The sequence below is a fragment of the Lithobates pipiens genome, unplaced genomic scaffold (assembly GCF_037356315.1).
Source record: "Lithobates pipiens isolate NorthernLeopardFrog02 unplaced genomic scaffold, aLitPip1_a1.2 Scaffold_8, whole genome shotgun sequence".
Taxonomy (NCBI): domain Eukaryota; kingdom Metazoa; phylum Chordata; class Amphibia; order Anura; family Ranidae; genus Lithobates; species Lithobates pipiens.
Genome location: NW_027507903.1, coordinates 430,900,458 through 430,919,617, shown reverse-complemented (window position 1 = coordinate 430,919,617; position 19,160 = coordinate 430,900,458). Strand labels below are relative to the sequence as shown.

At 41.9% G+C, this 19,160-nt stretch overlaps 1 protein-coding gene across 1 annotated transcript in view; it reads left to right on the top strand.

Moving 5' to 3' along the window:
- The window catches only part of MGAT4B (alpha-1,3-mannosyl-glycoprotein 4-beta-N-acetylglucosaminyltransferase B), an 820,251-nt gene that overhangs the window by 415,262 nt on the left and 385,829 nt on the right, over window positions 1-19,160 (top strand). The window contains exon 5 of the mRNA XM_077474298.1: window positions 12,239-12,285. Within this exon, the coding sequence (XP_077330424.1) occupies window positions 12,239-12,285 (47 nt within the window). The remainder of the gene's footprint in view (window positions 1-12,238; window positions 12,286-19,160) is intronic.

Sequence of the window (19,160 nt, the reverse complement as noted above, 5' to 3'; positions counted from 1 at the left end):
TGTTTTGTTACAACTATAGATTATGGCATTTTATTGCTTAAAGCGGTTCTTCACCCTAAAGGGGAAGTTCCGCTAGTATTATCCCTCCCCCCTCCGGTGCCACAATCGGCACCTTTCGGGGGGGAGGGGGGTGCAGTTACCTGGATAATCCAGGTAACTGCACCCACTCTCGGCCAGACCGACGCAGACCCCCGCATCGCTCCGCCCCCCCCCCCCCCGTTGTGTTCTGGGAAACACACAGTTCCCAGAAACACAGCGGGGGACCATAAGAGAAGCGCAGCACAACTCGCGCATGCGCAGTAGGGAACCGGGCAGTGAAGCCCTCATGCTTCACTTCCCGATTCCCTGACAGAGGATGGCGATCATCTGCCGCCGACATCGCTGGAACCTGGGACAGGTAAGTGTGATGTTATTAAAAGTCAGCAGCTGCAATATTAGTATCTGCTGGCTTTTAATATTTTTTTTTTAGGTGAAGCTCCTCTTTAAGTATGCATAAACCCAATCACTAAAATCTCATATATACCATGTTAATATAGTTAACAAAATACATTTTTTATTTGTAGCTCTAAAATAATAATCTCTTGTCCTTGTTCTGGCACTTCCTGTCATAGGGTGAAAACACTCTTTCCCTGTCTTCCAATTGTACTTCTGCATTGTCAGTCTGGTCTACAGTGGTGAATACAAGTGTCAGTATTATCACACATTACGCAGGCATGGTCCAATGCTGTCATTACTAGGGCATTTGCCTGGAGAAATGTCATGCAGCTATCACTGGAGTGTATGTAGACATTGTTATGTCTCTAGGACAGAGAGCTAAACTTTTTGCTCCATAAAGATACCATATTTCTTTTATCTTAAATTTATTAGAACAAGCCAGGTAAAACTACCAATGCATAAAACAAACATCAATCAGTACAATTTTGCATATTGCAAAAGTATTCATCCCCCTTGGCTTATTTCCTATTTGGTTGCATTACAGCCTTTAGTTCAGTGTTTTTTTTTAATCTGAATTATATGTGATGGACCAGAACACAATAGTCTAAGTTGGTGAAGTAAAATTAGAACAATATATACATAAAACAATTTTTCAGAAATTAAAAACTGATAATTGGCATGTGCGTATGTATTCACCCGCTTTATGAAGCCCATATAAAGCTGTGGTGCAACTAATTACCTTCAGAAGTCACATAATTAGTGAAATGATGTCCACCTGTGTGCAATCCAAGTGTCACATTATCTGTTATTACATAAACACACCTTTTTGAAAGGCCCCAGAGGCTGCAACACCTAAGCAAGAGGCACCACTAACCAAGCACTGCCATGAAGACAAAGGAACTGGTTGTTGAGAAGTACAAGTCAGGGTTAGGTTATAAAAAACAAATATCCAAATCTTTGATGATCCCTAGGAGCACCATCAAATCTATCATAACCAAATGGAAAGAACATTCCACAGCAGAGACTGGAGTAGCTGTACATAGTTAGACAATAAACCGCAGTGGCGAAAAGGCATGTGGGAGACTCCCAAAATGTATGGGGGAAGGTGCTATGGTCTGATGAGACTAAAATTTAACTTTTTGGCCATAAAAGAAAACGCTATGTCTGGCGTAAACCCAACAGATCACATCAGCCATCATGCTGTGGGGATGTTTTTCAGCTGTCGGGACTGGGAAACTGGTCAGAGTTGAGTGAAAGATGGATGGTGCTAAATACTGGGATATTCTTGAGCAAAACCTGTACCAATCTGTGTGTAATTTGAGGCTAGGGCCACCTTCCAGCAGGCCAATGACCCCAAACACACTGCTAAAGCAACACTTGAGTGGTTTAAGGGGAAACATGTAAATGTGTTGGAATGGCCTAGTCAAAGCCCAGACCTCAATCCAATAGAAAATTTGTTGTCAGACTTAAAGGTTGCTGTCCACAAGCGCAAACCACCCAACTTGAAGGAGCTGGAGCAGTTTTGCAAGGAGGAATGGGCAAGAATGATGTGACAAGTTCATAGAGGCTTATCCAAAGCGACTTGGAGCTGTGATAGCCGCAAAAGCTGGCTCTACAAAGTATTGACTTTGGGGGGGATAGTTATGCACAATTACTTTTTCTGTAATTTTGTCCTATTTGTTGCTTCACAATAAAAAAAAAAAAATCTTCAAAGTTGTGGGCATGTTCTGTAAATTAAATGATGCCAATTCTCAAACAATCCATGTTAATTCCAGATTGTGAGGCAACAAAACACAGAAAATACCAAGGGGGGGGGGGGGGGGGGGGTGAATACTTTTGCAAGACACTGTAACTAGCTTGGTGTAAATCAAGAAAACTCAACATGATATTTTTAACACATAAACATGAGTAAACTGAATAGAAGCCAGGTGGGCAGAACAGATGTGACGTGGCTACATAGCAGTTGTAAGAGATCAGCATTGCTAAAATGTTATGAAAGGGGGAAAATGTATTTTATTTTACAAATCTTCAACTCTGTACACCAGTAAAGCTGAATTAAATGTCTGCTTCTGGTGTTGGAATATCAGAGAAGATCCTCACTGCCTCTCACATATGGTAACATTGGCCAGTACTAGGGGGTTTCTCATAGATGCCAGTTAAATTCAAAACTGCCTTGAAAGTCCAGCAGATAAATAAAATGTCATGTTGCCTTCTGTTAAATTTGTGCTGGGAAATTTAGTATGACAGCAAGTGTCTGCTATAGAGGTGAAAATTCTGGTCCCAGGCACTCTGAGGACCTAGCACTCTCATACATGAAGCTGATTGTGTCTGATAATTTAATGTTTTGTGATTTATAGCCATTCAGCCACGTGGGGGAAAAAAAGTTGTATGCTAATTATGAACTGCCCTAACTATACAGTGCAGTACTACACATCTCAGCATGGCCTTGGCTGCCCTTCCCATCACATTTATGTTGAGATAATGTGTTTAAAAAAATCTGTCTTTGACACTTGATCCCACTTATGTTTGTTCCAAGTATAAGTAAAATTAGCTATTTAATGTTTTAAGATAAGTGTCTCTTCAAATGTATTCAGTAATTTTGCCCTTGATAGAAGCAAATAGTAGGAGCTTTGGTAATGTTTGCAATAAAACATGAAATCATTTGTCAAAAGCTGGAAATGCCACTTTTAATGGCAGTATAATTTATGTTGTGGGATAATTGTAGAGCCCTTTTTAAAAGGTTAATTTCGAGACATTTTGCAAACCTTTGAAAAGTAATAAGATGTCCATAGAAAGGGTAATTTTTGGGCGGATATGGCTTAATTGTCTTCTACACTGAGCAGAGAAAACGCTTGCTTAGATATCGAAATAGATTTGTCGATGGGGCCATTGTACAACTGCATTGGTGATCGTTTTATAGCCACTTCTGTTTCACACTATTCAGGGGAGTAGAATAAGGTTTGTTGTAGCGTTAGCAAACAATAATGATCATTGTAGCGTGGGAGGATATCATACTTGTTGGTCCATGCAGAGACATTGCTGGGATTGTAAAAAGATTGTGTACCCTTGGGCCTCTTGTTAGACCAGTGACGCACCATGGCAAATGGTCAATGTGCCCACATTGAAGTTAAAGTGGGGTGCCCCGTAAAAAAAACAAATTAAAAGTCAGCAGCTGCAAATACCGCAGCTGCTGACTTTTAATAATCAGACACTTACCTGTCCCAGGGTCCAGCGATGCAGGGGAACGAAGCCCCCCCTCGTTCCCCGCTCCACTCGCGGCGCCGTCATTCTTACTGTGGGCACCCGGCTGTGGCTTCACAACCGGGCACCCACTGCGCAAGCAGTGCAGGGCGCCGTGATACGCCGCACGGTCATCTGGGACATGTGACAGGTCCCAGATGACTGTGCAGCGTGAGTGGAAGGGATGTCACCAGCCCAGGCAATGAAGAAGGCAGACTACGACGGACCCCCTAGCAACAGGCATTTAGATGTGAGTAAAACATTTTTTTTTTCCAATTATTATTTTATTTTTTTTAAGAATTTTAAACTATTTTTTTTTTTTTTTGATGGCAACACCACTTTAACCACTTTCAGACCGGACCATTTTGCTGGCTTAAGAGCAGACCACTTTTTGCGATTCGGCACTGCGTCGTTTTAACTGACAATTGCGCGGTCGCGCAGCGTGGCTCCCAAACAAAATTTACGTCCTTTTTCTACCACAAATAGAGCTTTGTTTTGGCGGTATTTGATCACCCCTGCGTTTTTTATTTTTTGCGCTATAAACAAAAATAGAGCGACAATTTTGAAAAAAGCGCATTATTTTTTACTTTTTGTTATAATAAATATCCCCCAAAAATATATAAAAAAACATTTTTTTCCCTCAGTTTAGGCCGATACGTATTCTTCTACATATTTTTGGTAAAGAAAATCGCAATAAGCGATTATTGATTGTACGCGCAAAAGTTATACCGTTTACAAAATAGGGGATAGTTTTATGCCATTTTTATTAATAATTTTTTTTTACTAGTAATGGCGGCGATCAGCAATTTTTTTATTGTGACTGCGACATTATGGCGGACACATTGGACATTTTTGACACATTTTTGCGACCATTGTCATTTATACAGAAATCACTGCTATACAAATGCAGTGATTCCTGTGTAAATGACACTGGCAGTGAAGGGGTTAACCAGTGGGTGGCAGTGTAGGGGTTAAGTGTTCATAGGGGCGTGTTACTAACTGTGGGGGGCTGGGCTTTGTTTTAGTGAACACTGATCTCTGCTCCAATCACATGGAGCAGAGATCAGCGTCACTTGTTGCTAGGCAGAACGGGGAGATGGTGTTTACAACGATATCTCCTCGTTCAGCCACCCTGTGAGACGATCGCGATTATGCCCACGGCGATCGAGTCCGCGGGACCCGCGACCGGACTCACGGGGGTCCTGACCGGCACGATGGCAGGGCGGCATTTAATACTGGACATACCTGTATGCCAATATGTCTGCCCATGCCATTCTGCCCACGTACATCGGCATGCGCCTGTCAGGAAGTGGTTAAAGAGCTTTAAAAGGCCATAGTGTTACTAAATCCAGCTTTAGCGTTAAAAAAAAGTGCCTGTAAAGCACTCGAAAGAAGCCGCGACTGCAATCCCAATGCAAAAGCCCAAGTGCTTTCACACTGAGATCCCTTTCACGCTGGGGCATTTTTCAGGCGCTTTAGCTTTAAAAAAAAGCGCCTGAAAGAAGCCGCAATTGCAATCCCAACCTAAAAGCCCGAGTGCTTTCACACTGAGGCGCTATGCTGGTAGGGCGTCAAAAAAAAGTCCTGCAAACAGCTTCTTTGCAGCGCTTTTGTATTCACCGCTCCTAAAGCACCCCTTCCTATTGAAATCAATGGGAAGCGCCTGAAAAGCGCTTTTGGCAGCAGCGTTTTGTGGGCGCTTTTAACCCTTTATTTGGCCACTAGCAGGGGTTAAAAGCACCCCAATAGCACTCGAAAAACGCTGGTAAAGCGCCACTAGTTTAAGCAACGCTTTACGAGCGTTTTTTGAGTGCTGACATTGTAAAAGGGCTCTTAAAGCACTTGGGCTTTCACATTGGGATTGCAGATAAGGCTTCTTTCAAGCACTTCAGAGGCGCTTTTTTTAACGCTAAAGTGCCTGAAAAACCCCTGAAAAACGCCCCAGTGTGAAAGGGGTCTAAATAGAAACTTTGCTTACTTCACAAAATATGCTCTAATTACTGTGCCACAAGCAAAAATCTCACTGATATAAGTCTCAAGAAGGGGGTAAAATCGTTTGGGGGTTAAAGTGGTTAAAGAACTTCACTAAAATAGTTGGGGACTACTTGGCAACTGTTGAGACATTAAATACCATTGGCAATGTTATTTAATGTACAAGATAACACATAGAGTGCAGGTGTAATGCACATAGTGTAGAGGTGGGAATACGTATTCACCTTATGCAGCGGTCAGAAGTATGTAACATATAGAGTGCAGGGGTCAGGAGTATGTAACGTATAGAGTGCAGGGGTCAGGAGTATGTAACATACAGAGTGCAGGGGTCAGAAGTATGTAACATATAGAGTGCAGATTTGAGAAGAGTGTATTGCACAGTCCAACAAACTGAGTGCAGCAGTCAGATGTATGTCCAACTGCAGAGGCCAGCGTTAAAGTGAATGTGTTCCTTGTTCTGCATGACTGATGCACATTCTAGTTCAGTCCATCTACCTTAAAGCACTACTGTATGTGGCAGACAAGTAAACATGAATGCTTTGTGTTGGTTCATGTCTATACCCTGGGGAAGGACAATTGTTTTTTCAGTTGGCCTCTCCAGGATAAAAACTGTCTGCTGTCCACGGGCTGGATCTTACAATGTGACAGCCCTCTATATACACAGTGGAGTTGGCAGCTGTATGCACAGTTGTTGCTAGTACACTAGTTGCCTTTTGAAATGTCGGTGCATCTTTTAAAAAGGGCTGCCTCCACCATACTCATTAAACTGCCAAGGTGGCCTTATTATTTGAAATCATTCTAGGACCACACTTCAAGCCAGCAAAACAAACTTTTAAAGATTGATGGCTGTATTCTGTTTTTTTTTTTCCTTTGCAAGTATAGCTGTTCAAACACATATTAGGTCTTGAAGTATTTTGGGCATTCCCTTTCAGTACTGCAGTAAATTCTCTCTGCTTCTGAGACATTTCTTAAAAACAAGCTGGAACACAAAGTGTTTTTGCTGTCTTTGCCAATATGTGTTAAGTTTTTTTTTTTTTTGTTTGTTTCTTTTTGATTTATTACTATGTTCCTCTAACCCACAGTTGAAAATTGTTTTTTTAACTTGTGACAGGTGTGATTGATCTGTGTTGCTGCTGGTAAAGGTAACCAGGCACAGGGTGTTTTTTTTTTTTTTTTGTTTGCTTACTGGTAAGCACTACAAGTATTGGAAATGTTTTGTTTATTTAGCATTGTACCTGATATTAGGCCCCTTTCACACTGAGGCGTTTTCAGGCGCTACAGCGCTAAAAATAGCACCTGTATAGCACCTGAAAAAAGCAGTTCCTTTCATTCCAGTGTGAAAACCGGAGGGAGCGGTGCGCTGGCAGGACGGTAAAAAAAGTCCTGCTAGCCGCATCTTTGGAGCGGTGAAGGAGCAGTGTATTCACTGTTCGCTTGATCGCTGATCCTGTTCCTTTAAAGCATGAATAACAGCACAGTGCTTGTGCTGTGTAATTTGGCCCTTTCTATCATATAAAACAGGGGTCTCAAACTGGCAGCCCTCCAGCTATTGCGAAACTACAAGTCCCAATATGCCTCTGCTTGTGGGAGTAATGCTTGTAATTGTCAGCCTTGCAAGGCCTCATGGGGCTTGTATTTTCGCAACAGCTAGAGGGCCACCAATTTGAGACTCCTGATCTAAAACAATGTTTCTTAACTCCAGTCCTCAAGTACCCCCAAAAGGTCATGTTTTCTGGCTTCCCATTATTTTGCACAGGCGATTTGATCAGTTTCAGTGCCTTAGTAATTACCACAGCCATTTCATCTGAGGGAAATCCTGAAAACATGACCTGTTGGGGATACTTGAGGTCTGGAGTTGAGAAACATTGATCTATGTTTCTAATACCTGGCTGACTCTGCCTGGTGCTGCCCTCCCCTCTGTAAACTGACCACATTTATCATGGCTGCTGAACCCTTACACCATGGTCAGTTTACATGCCTTCGCCATCAGCTGTCTCTCCTCTGTCCCCCCTCTCTGCCTGTCAGCTAGTGTCAGTGACCGCACTTCCCCTCCTGCTGCTAAAATAACGGCCATTTTTAGCCAATCCCCTGTGTTCCATAATGCTATGTGCCCCTGTGCATTTGCTTTATTAAAAAAATTCTGCTCTATACCTTAATTGAGAGCGCAGCTTGGCACTCATGGGACCATTGCTGCTCTCCTCCTCTCCTCCCGACTGACATCAGTGGGCGATTCTCAGTCCCTCCCGCTGTAGCTATCAGATCAGGAGTGGGAATGGTGGGAGCGATCACGTGAGCACCAAGTGCCGCTATGAAATAAGGAACACATTTTTTTTAAATAAAGCACATACACAGGGGCATATAGCATTATGGAACATGGAGGATTGCCTGAAAAACTCCAAGTAGGTTTACAACAACTTTAAGTCCAACTCTGTTATAACAGTAAAATGAAAGCTATTATTTATCACAGCAGTAACTATTATGCCCTGTACACACAAGCAGATTTTCAGTCAGAAAAAACATGGATAGTTTTTCCGATGGAATTCCGCTCAAGCTTGGCTTGCATACACACGGTCACACAAAAGTTCTCTGAACTTTTGACTGTCAAGAACGTGGTGACGTACAACACTACGATGAGCCGAGAAAATCACGTTCAATGCTTCCGAGCATGCGTCGAATTGTTTCAGAGCATGTGTAGGAATTTTTTGCATCAGAATTTGTACAGACGATCGGAGTTTCCAATTGTAACTTTTTCCGACCGAAAAATAGAGAAACTGCTCTCAATCTTTTGCTGGCTGGAATTCTGCCAGCAAAAGTCAGATGGAGCATACACACGGTTGGAATTTTTGACCAAAAGCTGACTTTTGCTGTCAGAATTTCTGATCGTGTGTATGGGGCGTAAAGCTTCATGTACGCTGCTGCTGCTAAACGGACGTTTAGGAGCAGTTTGGCGTTTTTTTCAGCTGCTAAAACTTCTAAATGCGGCATGTAAATGTGGTCTGTAAATGTTGCAAAACTGATGTTTTTAAATGTCGGTTACTATCTGTCAAGTTAAATAGTTCAGGAGAGGTTGTAAAACGTCCCATGTACATTAAGCCTAAATGAAGAGATGAGTGCTGACTAGCTCAAAGCAGTTGTTTGCTGTGTTTAATCAGTTGTTATTTACTTTTTTTTCGGTATTAGGCTTCATGTACCCTAGCAGCTCCTACACATGTTGAGGAACTTTTGCCGTTTTTTTTTTTTCCTCCAAAGCTCCTTAACCACTTCCCACCCGGCCAATGTATATATACGGCCGGGTGGGAGCCGCCTGCTCCTGATAGGACGTTCAGGAATGTCCTTCAGGAGTAGCGGGATCGCGCGCGCGCCCGTGCAGCGGCGCGATCCCGATGTGCTCGTGTCACCCGGACACGGCACATCTCAGATCGGCAGGAGGGCTCTGTGATTGGCCCTCCTGATCACATGACGGCCGTGTCCAATCACGGCCGTCATGTGATGTAAACAAACAGCCGGTTGCTAGGCAATCGGCTCTCCTCTCCTCACACGGAAGTCACCGCTGAGGAGAGGAGAGCAGATCGCTGCAGCCGGCTGATGATCAGTGAGTATGGGCTGCTTTTCACAGCTTTTTACTCACTGATCATCAGTGTAGTGTCAACACACCACACAGTACAAACACAGTCCCCACATATGTCCCCAAAACACACATGTCCCAAAACATACATGTCCCCAAATAATAAAAACACATGTCCCTAATAATAAAAACATGTCCCCCACATATGTCCCACTAAAATCACATGTCCCAATGATTATCTGCACACATATGTACGTGATCACCTGCACACATATGTACATGATCATTTGCGTACATATGTCCGTGATCACACAAACCAATTATTATACACTTAACGGAATTTTTTTTACCAAAAACATGTAGCAGAATACATTTTGGCTTAAATTTATGACAAAATTTGATTTTATTGGATTTCTTTTCAAATAGAAAAAAGAAAATATTGTTTTTTTCCCAAATTTCCGCTTTTTTTGCGCTTATATCGCAAAAAAAAAAAAACGGAGTCGTGAATAAATACCACCAAAATAAAGCTCTATTTGTGCGAACAAAATGATAACAATTTCATTTGGGTACAGTGTAGCATGACCGCGCAATTGTCACTGAAAGCGCTAGAGCGCTGAAAGCTGAAAATTGGGCTGGGAAGGAAGGGGGTGAAAGTGCCCTGTATTGAAGTGGTTAACTCAACTCCATAAAAGCCTATGTGTCAATGTACTCGTAGGCTATTAGTAGAGTTGGGAGCTGCTAGGCGAGGTCCAAATCTCTCTACTGAATGCGGAACAATCACGTTCAGGATAGGAATGTTTTGGCTGTGGGAAAACAAGTTTTTTTGCCATGCTTTCCCACGGGTGCAGGAAAATGATGGCCAAGTGTACATGAAGCCTTAGGAAGTAACAACATTTTGTCTTAAATGGAAAGTGCACTTTCAAAGAGCAATTACCCTTTTTGACACTCCTCCCCCCTTCCCCAACCTACAGAACTACAGCCTCCCCATTTTAGGTCAGGGTTCCAAGGAAGTCTGTAGGGAACAACTTGCACAGACATGACTTGTGCAAAGTAGAGTTTACTGATGGGTTGTAAACCTTGTAGGATGGAAGAGAGAAGTATAGATGGGCAAGGGGATTGGGATACTTTAATTCAAAACTAATCTGCTTCCAGGTTTGTTTTTTGTCAAAGCTTATGGGGCACACCAGACTTGGGGGGGGGGGGGCGTTTTTAGGGTGTGCCCCCCAAGTCTGTTTGTATATTGTAAGGGTCCTGACCAGATCCCTTGGGCCCAAGCACCCCATCTCACCTTCATTACCTCATCACCTGTGTTTATAGGAAGAGTCCTTATAGATCTCCCATAAAGAGCAAATTGTCTCCCATGGTTGAGATCCAGGACCTTTCATTCTATGAATAGTGTAGGACCCACTGATAATGGGGAACTTTGTCACAGTAGTGGGCTTAGCACTATATGGCCATATGGTGTAACCAAATCCCCATATTTTTGAATATATTCAGGTGTTTTAAATAGCCTTGAAGGAGTTAAATGTAATTTTTGTATGTGTGCACTGTAATCTATTTTGTACTGTTGCACACCAACCTGGCCCAAAAGCTGAATCAACAAAACGGCCTCAGTCTGGGGTGTGGCCAAAGTGGAATCAGGCTGAAGTCGTCATTTCAGAGTATACCGCTCCTGTTATCTTTTAAATTTATGGATTGAACTTTGCAGTGGAAAAAAATATAACCTCTCTATTAATGTTTCCATCACAGCTGTCAAAAAAGAGAAATGCTGCCACTGCAGCAATAAAGATAGCCACTAGGGAGAGGACCTGAAGTCTACACCCCCCCCCCCCCCAGGTCTAGTCAGTTGGGTCTGGAGCACCTACCCCTTCTATGACAGGCATCAGGGGCAGTGGGTATCAGAAGCATCAGGCATCACGGGTGGCTTACCTTCTCTCCTCTGTGGGCATCACGGACGGCTTCCCCTTCTCTCCATGGGCACAGACAGCTTGCCCTTCCCCTGTTTGGTGGCTTCCATCTTCTCCTCCTTTTCCCTCCTCCTCAGCAGCCAATCGGGAAAGATCAGACGCGCTTCCTGATTGGCGGGGAGGAGATTCAGTGTGAAAATTTGCATTTTTATTCGCTATTTTTACACCCCGGGCCTGATGCATGGATGGGGGAGGAGGAGTGCCGCCCATGCACCCTTAATAGACAGGGCCACCCCTGGTACATATGAAATATACACGTGACACCATCATGCAATTAAAAATATAAAAATGATACTGACATTGCTTTAAAAGTGTCAAAACCTAACTAAGCCTAAACCTTCTTCCACCCCCTTTCTAAGCCTATTCTACCTACCCTGTTAAGAAAAGATGCTATACTTGTCTATTACGAAGTTGCTCTGGTCCAGTCACATGATCTCTCCAGCAGCGGCTTCAGTGTAGAGGAGAGATCCCCAACAGCGGCAGCAAAGCCTGGGTGATGATGTCACCCATAGGTTTACTATGGGGCATCTGTTGTCGGCTGTCCCTCCTCTACACTAAAGCCGGCACTGAAACTTGATCATGTGACTGGACCAGAACAACTTCAGAATAGGTAAGTATAGACATCTTTCCTTTTACAGGGTAGATATAAATAGGCTTAGAATGGGGTGGGAACAAGTTTATGCTTAATTAGGTTTTGACTGGAATTACATTTTAAAGTAATGACCTAACGTGATGGCTGAACACGAATACAGCTGAATTTCAGACAACCAGCAGAATAAACAGCATGTTAATATATGTGAACTGCCAGAGGATTTGTAATTGTCTTCAGCCCAATCTGGTAAGCCAGGCACTCCTGGCAGACGGCACAGTCAGGTTCTTGACCTCTCTGCAGATCATGTACCGTAGGTAAGCAATGGAACCTGGTGCAAGTCTCAATGCAGCCTGTGACTGACGAGTAAAAGAGCTATTTTAGAAGACATTATCATGCTTTTATTTAAATCAAATTCATGTATTTATAATGTATCTCCTCTCTTTGCAGACTGATGCACAGTACGCGACTTCTGTGGCTGAAAACATAAAAAGCATGTAAGTTTTATTCTTTTGTGTCTCCATGTGGCTGCATTTATGATCCAGCTTTAGAACCAGCCACCCGTGTTTTGTTATTTTTAAACACTAGACCAGCTTCCATAGTGAAATATAATTTGGAAAACATTAGCAGGATAGTAACAGAGGTGTCGTTTCAGGATGGTGAGGGTGGAGGCGAGAAGAAATTAGCACATATAACTTGCAAGGGTGGATATTTCTTTGCAACGTCCTTGAAATGTTAGTTGAAACGGTTATAAAATCTTGGCATGGATTTGTCATTTTAATTTATGTGTTTGGTGTGTCGCTTCCAGCATTCTTGATTAGAATTAAAAATGCAGTGAATGGATTAGGTGGAAATATCTGAACCTGATTAATAGACCGTAGTACAAAATAAATCATATATTAGAAAATTAAAGTGTAAGTTCACCTTTTGGAGATGAAAAAAGAGGGGAAAAATCAGATGCATCACAAGCGATAATTTTTCTTAGATGCATGACTAATCTTCAGTATATCTTATCCTTCTCACTATGCTTACAGATTTACAGATTGCTTTAATTTTGTTGACTTGTAAAAAGAGAAGTAAACCAGTCATGAAAAAAAAACTATAAATGCAGCCACCATTAGATGGCAGTACATACAATTGTTTTTTGTTTTTTTTCTTTCTATGTGGTCTTTGGAATGCACTCGTAAATAAAAGGTACACGTATGAAAGGAGAGACACTATTTTATAGGTAGAGGCGAAATTGGAGGAATGTATTGATACAACACATTTTTAAAGGCCTGGGGCTTTTTGGAGGGCAAGAGATGTATATACACTCTGGCCACTCTATTAGGTACACCTTGCCAGTATCGGTCTGGACCCCCTTTTGCCTTCAGAACTGCCCTAATTCTTTGTGGCATATATTTAACAAGGTGTTGGAAACATTCCACAGAGATTTTGGTCCATATTGACATGATGGCATCACGCAGTTGCTGCAGATTTGTCGACTGCACATCTATGATGCGATGATCCCGTTCCATCACATCCCAAAAGGTGCTCTATTGGATTGAGATCTGGTGAATGTGGAGGCCATTGGAGTACAGTGACCTCCATTGTCTTGTTCAAGAAACCAGTTTGAGATGATTTGAGCTTTGTGACATGGTGCATTAGCTTGCTGGAAGTACCCATCTGAAGATGGGTTTACTGTAGTCATAAAGGGATGGACATGGTCAGCAACAATACTCAGGTAGCAGTGGCGTTTAAACGCTGCTCAGTTGGACTTCCAAAGTGTGCCAAGAAAATATCCCCCACACCATTACACCACCAGCCTGAACCGCTGATACAAGGCAGGATGGATCCATGCTTTATGTTTATGCCAAATTCTGACCCTACAATTCCGGCATTCACAGGCAGTAGCAGGAGTCATTGTTAATCAAATCCTGTGAGGAGGGATTATGGAGCGGGCTGAGCTGCTGTGTGTTTCAGTGGATGCACACAGCCCATCTCGGGAGTGAGCCTGCACATGTGCCACCATAGGAAGCGGATTCCTACGGTGGCACACAAAGAAGCCCTATGGTGACAATGCTGCTCCTGCATAGATACAGTACAGTGAATGAGCATTTTCTCCTAGGAAAGGAAGTGTCACTGATCTAAACCCCAGGTAAAAAGCTTAAAAAAGAACTCAAATGCAGCTACCACTTCTAAGGGTGGATAAGCTGCAATACATTATATTGTTGTTCTTGGGTTTGGATACCCTTTGGATACCCTTTAATCCTAAAACAAAAAAAACAAAAAAACAAGGCACTTTGTGTCTACATATCATTGATGGCAACCAGCAAATGTAAAAGACACAACAAAAGGTGAGAAACCATGAAAAGGGGGTACAGGCATACTCCACTTTTAAGTACACAATGGGGTTTGTTTACTAAAGCTGGAAAGTGCAAAATCAGGCTCACTTCTGCATAGAAACCAATGAGTTTCTAACCCCAGATTGTTCAATTAAGCTTTGATAATAAAACCTGGAAGCTCAATGATTTGTACGTAGAAATGAGCCTGATTTTGAACTTTCCAGCTTTAGTAAACCCCATTGTGTACTTAAAAGTGGGGTATGCCTGCATTAAAACCAGTCACAATTGTTTGACCTCTTGTCACAAAGGGGCAGTGCATACTCCTGAGTAAATGATGACTTTTGAAAGTCATTATTTGAATATGATTTTCATGTAGCTATAGTAGTAAATTGGGGTCCTGTGTAGAGATTTAGGTACAAATCATAATGCTGCCTGATGTATAGTGGCTTTGTTTTCTTTAGGCACGACTATGCTATGCTCCATAGGGTGTAATACTTGACACAGGGAGGTCATAGATCTCTTCAGAGGATGTGGGCATCAATGCCGCTTCTCTCAGCATTAGATGTATATGTGTAGCTCTAAATGAGCTTCCAGGTCTCCAACGCACTGCAGACACTGGCTTATAATCTTTTAGTTCAAATATGTTGCCTTTTAATCATTTTACACTTTGCAGGATGCTCTCTCAGACAGAGAGCCTGTTTCAGAGACAGATGTCTCTGTGGGTGCTTAGTGATCAGCATATACAGTAATCTGTTGAACATCCAAACTTAAATGAACTTCATCTGGTACCTGGCCCGGAACAAAGTTGTCAAATACTTTGCTGATTGTTTGTGAGCCTTAGCTTAAAACTAAACTGCATATTAAGGGCCCTTTCACACTTACATTAAAAAAGCACCTGAAAAGCTCAAGAAAAATGCTTTCCTTTAAAATCAATTGTGTTTACTCTGGGGCCGTGTGCTTCCATCGCAGTGAAAAAAAATCCTGCTTGCAGCATCTTTGGAGCATGTTTTGGGAGCTAAAAAAAAAAAACCCACCAAAAACCCACCTTTCTATTCGAAGTAATGGAAACGTGGTAAAAAAGTGCCCATTTTCAAGTCACATTTCCTTAAAAAAACAACACAACACGGTAAAATCATGGCAAAAATGCATATGCATTTTGCATTGAATCAGTGTGAAAGTGGCCTAAAGGACAAGTGTACCTTTGCTGTTAGAGCTTTTTTTTTTTTTTTTCAGTTTTCCCACACATGAAAAAAAGCACAGTTTTACATCCTTTTAAAACCCAAAACATGATATTTTTCTGAAGGCGCATGGCCTAAAACAAAAATCTTGGCAAATGCAGTTTTGTATGTTGCATGATAATAGCATAGCTACGGTAGTTATAAAAGAAGTAAAAAAAATACATTGAACTTCTTGTTAAAAAACACATTGAAATGAATTGAAGTGCACACAAACGCAATACAATTTCAACATTTTCTGTAAATTTAGATTTTTTGTAAATGCGATTTAGCAGAGTAAATAGGCACCAAGATCTCAAAATTGTGTGAATCTGTTAAACAGCTACAGACTTTGATACCCAGTATTTTCTGCAATTCCTTAAAAACCTTTACAGCTTATCAGTTTAAAGTTAAACAAAAATAATGAAAATATTCCTTTTACTATGCGATGCATGGTGATACCTATTATGTGCCACTCAGTCATCATTTACTTACCAGGATGGATATATTTTTGTTTTTTTTAATTTTTCATTTGTTCACTTTTTTTTTTTTTACATACATTTATTGCTATTCTAAAGGGAGCTGACAAACCCATACCTTCAACATTAATAGTTGTGGAGGAGGGATTTTGGACTTGACCTAAATGAATGTGTTTAAATATAGTCTATTGGCTATTTTTATACACTGGAAATCAATCCATCCACCTGCCCTGGCTGAATGGTCACAAATCCTGAATGAGATCAATGCGATGGAGGCATCTGACCAGAATAAATATATCTAGGCCCTTGAAACATGGTCCTGTCGGCTACCCATACAGACTTACAAGTATTCAAACACCCTGCCCAACAATAGCCCGAGATGCTTTTTTGCTACTGGAAGATTCAATACTTTATATACTCAGAGGCTCCATTCACGCATGTTTTCAAAGGAGGGCCTGGTGGAAAGGGGGAAAGGCGGAACCCAGTTCTTTTCGGGGAAGAGAATGGTACTGTTTATGGAGAGGGAGGAGGCACTAGTGCTGTGTAGAGGAAGAGGATGGGCACTAGTGTTGTGCAGAGGGAGAGGGTGGACACGGATCTTCTGCGGAGGGAAGGGGCTACTTAGCAAAGGTGCCCAAGTCGGGTACAAGAATGAGTGTTCTATTACCAAACCTGTAGCAGAACACAGCCTGGATCCATGGGATGCTGTGATGCTATGTGATAGCACTTAAGGAGTGACACCTCTGAACTTGGAAGTGCTAAGAGCCGAGTGCTTTCCAGGCTCATTGCTTCTATGGGAGGTAGAGAAACAAATGTTTCTTGTTTTCCCCCTGCTTGTGATCCTGACAGAGCCAATTGATATCCTGTACAGCAAAGGTCATTGGAAAAGGAAGGAAATTCACATGTTTCTCCCATCAACACTGACAGTACTGACAGGGAAGTCAGCAATTGTCTTCTCCCGGCAAAGGGAATCGTGGGCAGATGAGAGGGCAGTGATTATTGCTAGCGAGTTTAGCAGCCGCTAGAATCCAGCAGGCTGGTTATACCCAAGTTGATTGATCGATCATTCAATTTGGTAAATTTAGGATGCCCATTACTAGTTCAAATCTAAACAGTCTCTAATGAAAATGTACTGTACATTAGTATTTTATTCCTGTAATACGTTCACCTTTTATCCCATGACCTATACATTTAATCTTCATGAGACTTTCCTGCGTTTTTTTGTGCAGAGAAAACAGCAGAAGCTTTTATCCTTTAACTCAAGTGGATTTCTTCATGCAGACATGCTCTTTGTCACATGAACACAGCCACCAGGAATAAACAGTCTTTTTCAATTTTACCTACAGAATTGCATGTCTATCAATACAACGTACAAAAGCTACCTCAATTGAAGACATTAACACTGTTCTGGTGTGTATCAGAGCATATCCTTGTAAGTGAGTTTAAAAGAACTTGTCAAGACTGGGCTTAGGCAAGAATATTAATATTTGGTAATATAACAAACATACTTAATAGCTGAAGTTAAGATCTAAAACTTTTGTTGTTGCCATTCACAGAACACCATGTGTTTTTTTTCAATGTATGCTGTACATTCTCTGATTGGATGAAGAGGAGATCCTGATGTTACCACCCACCTTGTCCAATCAATTAACTGAAAAAGATGCAATGTTTTCTGTAAATGGAGGCAGTGTCTGAGCAAGCGACTATGCAGAAGGGCAGCTGCACTGCACCCGAAAGGTTGTTGCTATAACTGTAGTAGTGGTGACAACTACAGTAATTTTCAGCTTCCGCAGGGATCGTTCAGGTATTGGATATGCAGGCTTACAGTATATTGATCAAAGCTAGGCAATAAAATGCTGAATACTTAAACAAGCTTTAAGAAATAGTTACATATTACTCCTTGTATAGTTCTATTTACATTAGTTGAATCGGAAACGTCAGCAAGAGTCAGGGTTTTAAGGGCAGCTTCACAGTAACGTGTGTTACTGCAACACATGTATTGTGTTTCATCAAGCAGCATTTAATAAAAGGTCAACAGTAGAGTGTATTTCAGTGAAAAAAACACAGGCCAAATAATATACAGACTCCATTAACAGTATTTAAACACTTTTATACTAGGCAGCATTTCAAAAGGTAAAGACACCAGACAGCTTTTAATAAAAAAAAAAAAAAAAAAAATTACAATGTATTTTTTTTTCTCCCCCAAATAAGCCAGTAGAATATTGTACTGGCTCAATTCAGTATGTCATCACTTTTGCTGGGCTGTATTTTATAAACAAGGGACACCAGGCAACTTTTTTTTTTTTTTAAACATTAAAGGAGAAGTCCAGCCTGAGCTCATTTTGGCTGGGCTTCTCCTCTGGGTCAAAGGAGTGCAATTTGTTTTGCTCTCCTGTGACCTGTTTTCAGCAATGAGCGATCTGAAGTCCGCTCTCTGCTGACGTCCCCAGGATCAGTCCAGGTACCACGTCATCCTGACTTCTGAAGTCTGGATCCACCAGGTGCCTGGACTGATGAGTCTCAGCCTCTCAGCGATCTGCTGAGACAGCCACTCCCTGCCCCTCCACAGCTCAGCGCTCCAGTAAGAGTGGAAGAGCAGAGCAGGAGAGCTGCTGATTGACAGTCAGCAGCTCTCTGCTTGGGGAGGTGAGAGAACCGAGCCATCGGTGGTGTTCAGTGGCTTGGTTCTTGGTGAAGAGGCAGCGGGGGACAGATGCAGCATCGCGCCAATGCTGGATCCACCTAGGTAAGTATGAATGGGCAATAAAAAACAAAACAAAACATACTTCTGTGTATTTTTACAGTGTATTATTACACAAGCAGTCAACAGGCAGCATTTAATCAAGTAACCAACAATAAAATGTAATAATTTACAGGATAAGTTCACCTTTGGGAACATTTTACATGTTCCCCTCGGCAGCATCTTATATTCAGAGTCCTGTGAATGAACTACATGTCCAAACATCCTTTGTGGCTGTCAGCTTGTAGTTCTCAATTAACTACCATGGCACTGTGGTAGTTCATTCAGTCTGAAACTGCCTGGCTGTATGATGTATGGGCAGACAGCTCACACGGACCGTCTGCAGGAGAGGCCTGCATAACATAAGCGATCTGCTGATCACTGATGCAATGCTTTCCAGGCTCCTAAAAGAATAAAATCGTAAATGCACATTTTTTTACCTGCAAGTGAACTTATCGGTACCGGTGAGAGTGGTGTGCGTGTTCCAGATGCTACCTCCTCTTGCTTTCGGGACTTTGGCATGGAAGGTGCAGTGCTACACACATGGTGGTCATGTTCAAAAGTCAAATGATTTTGGACTCGCATTTATAACTTAATTTACTCACTAACCCAGGT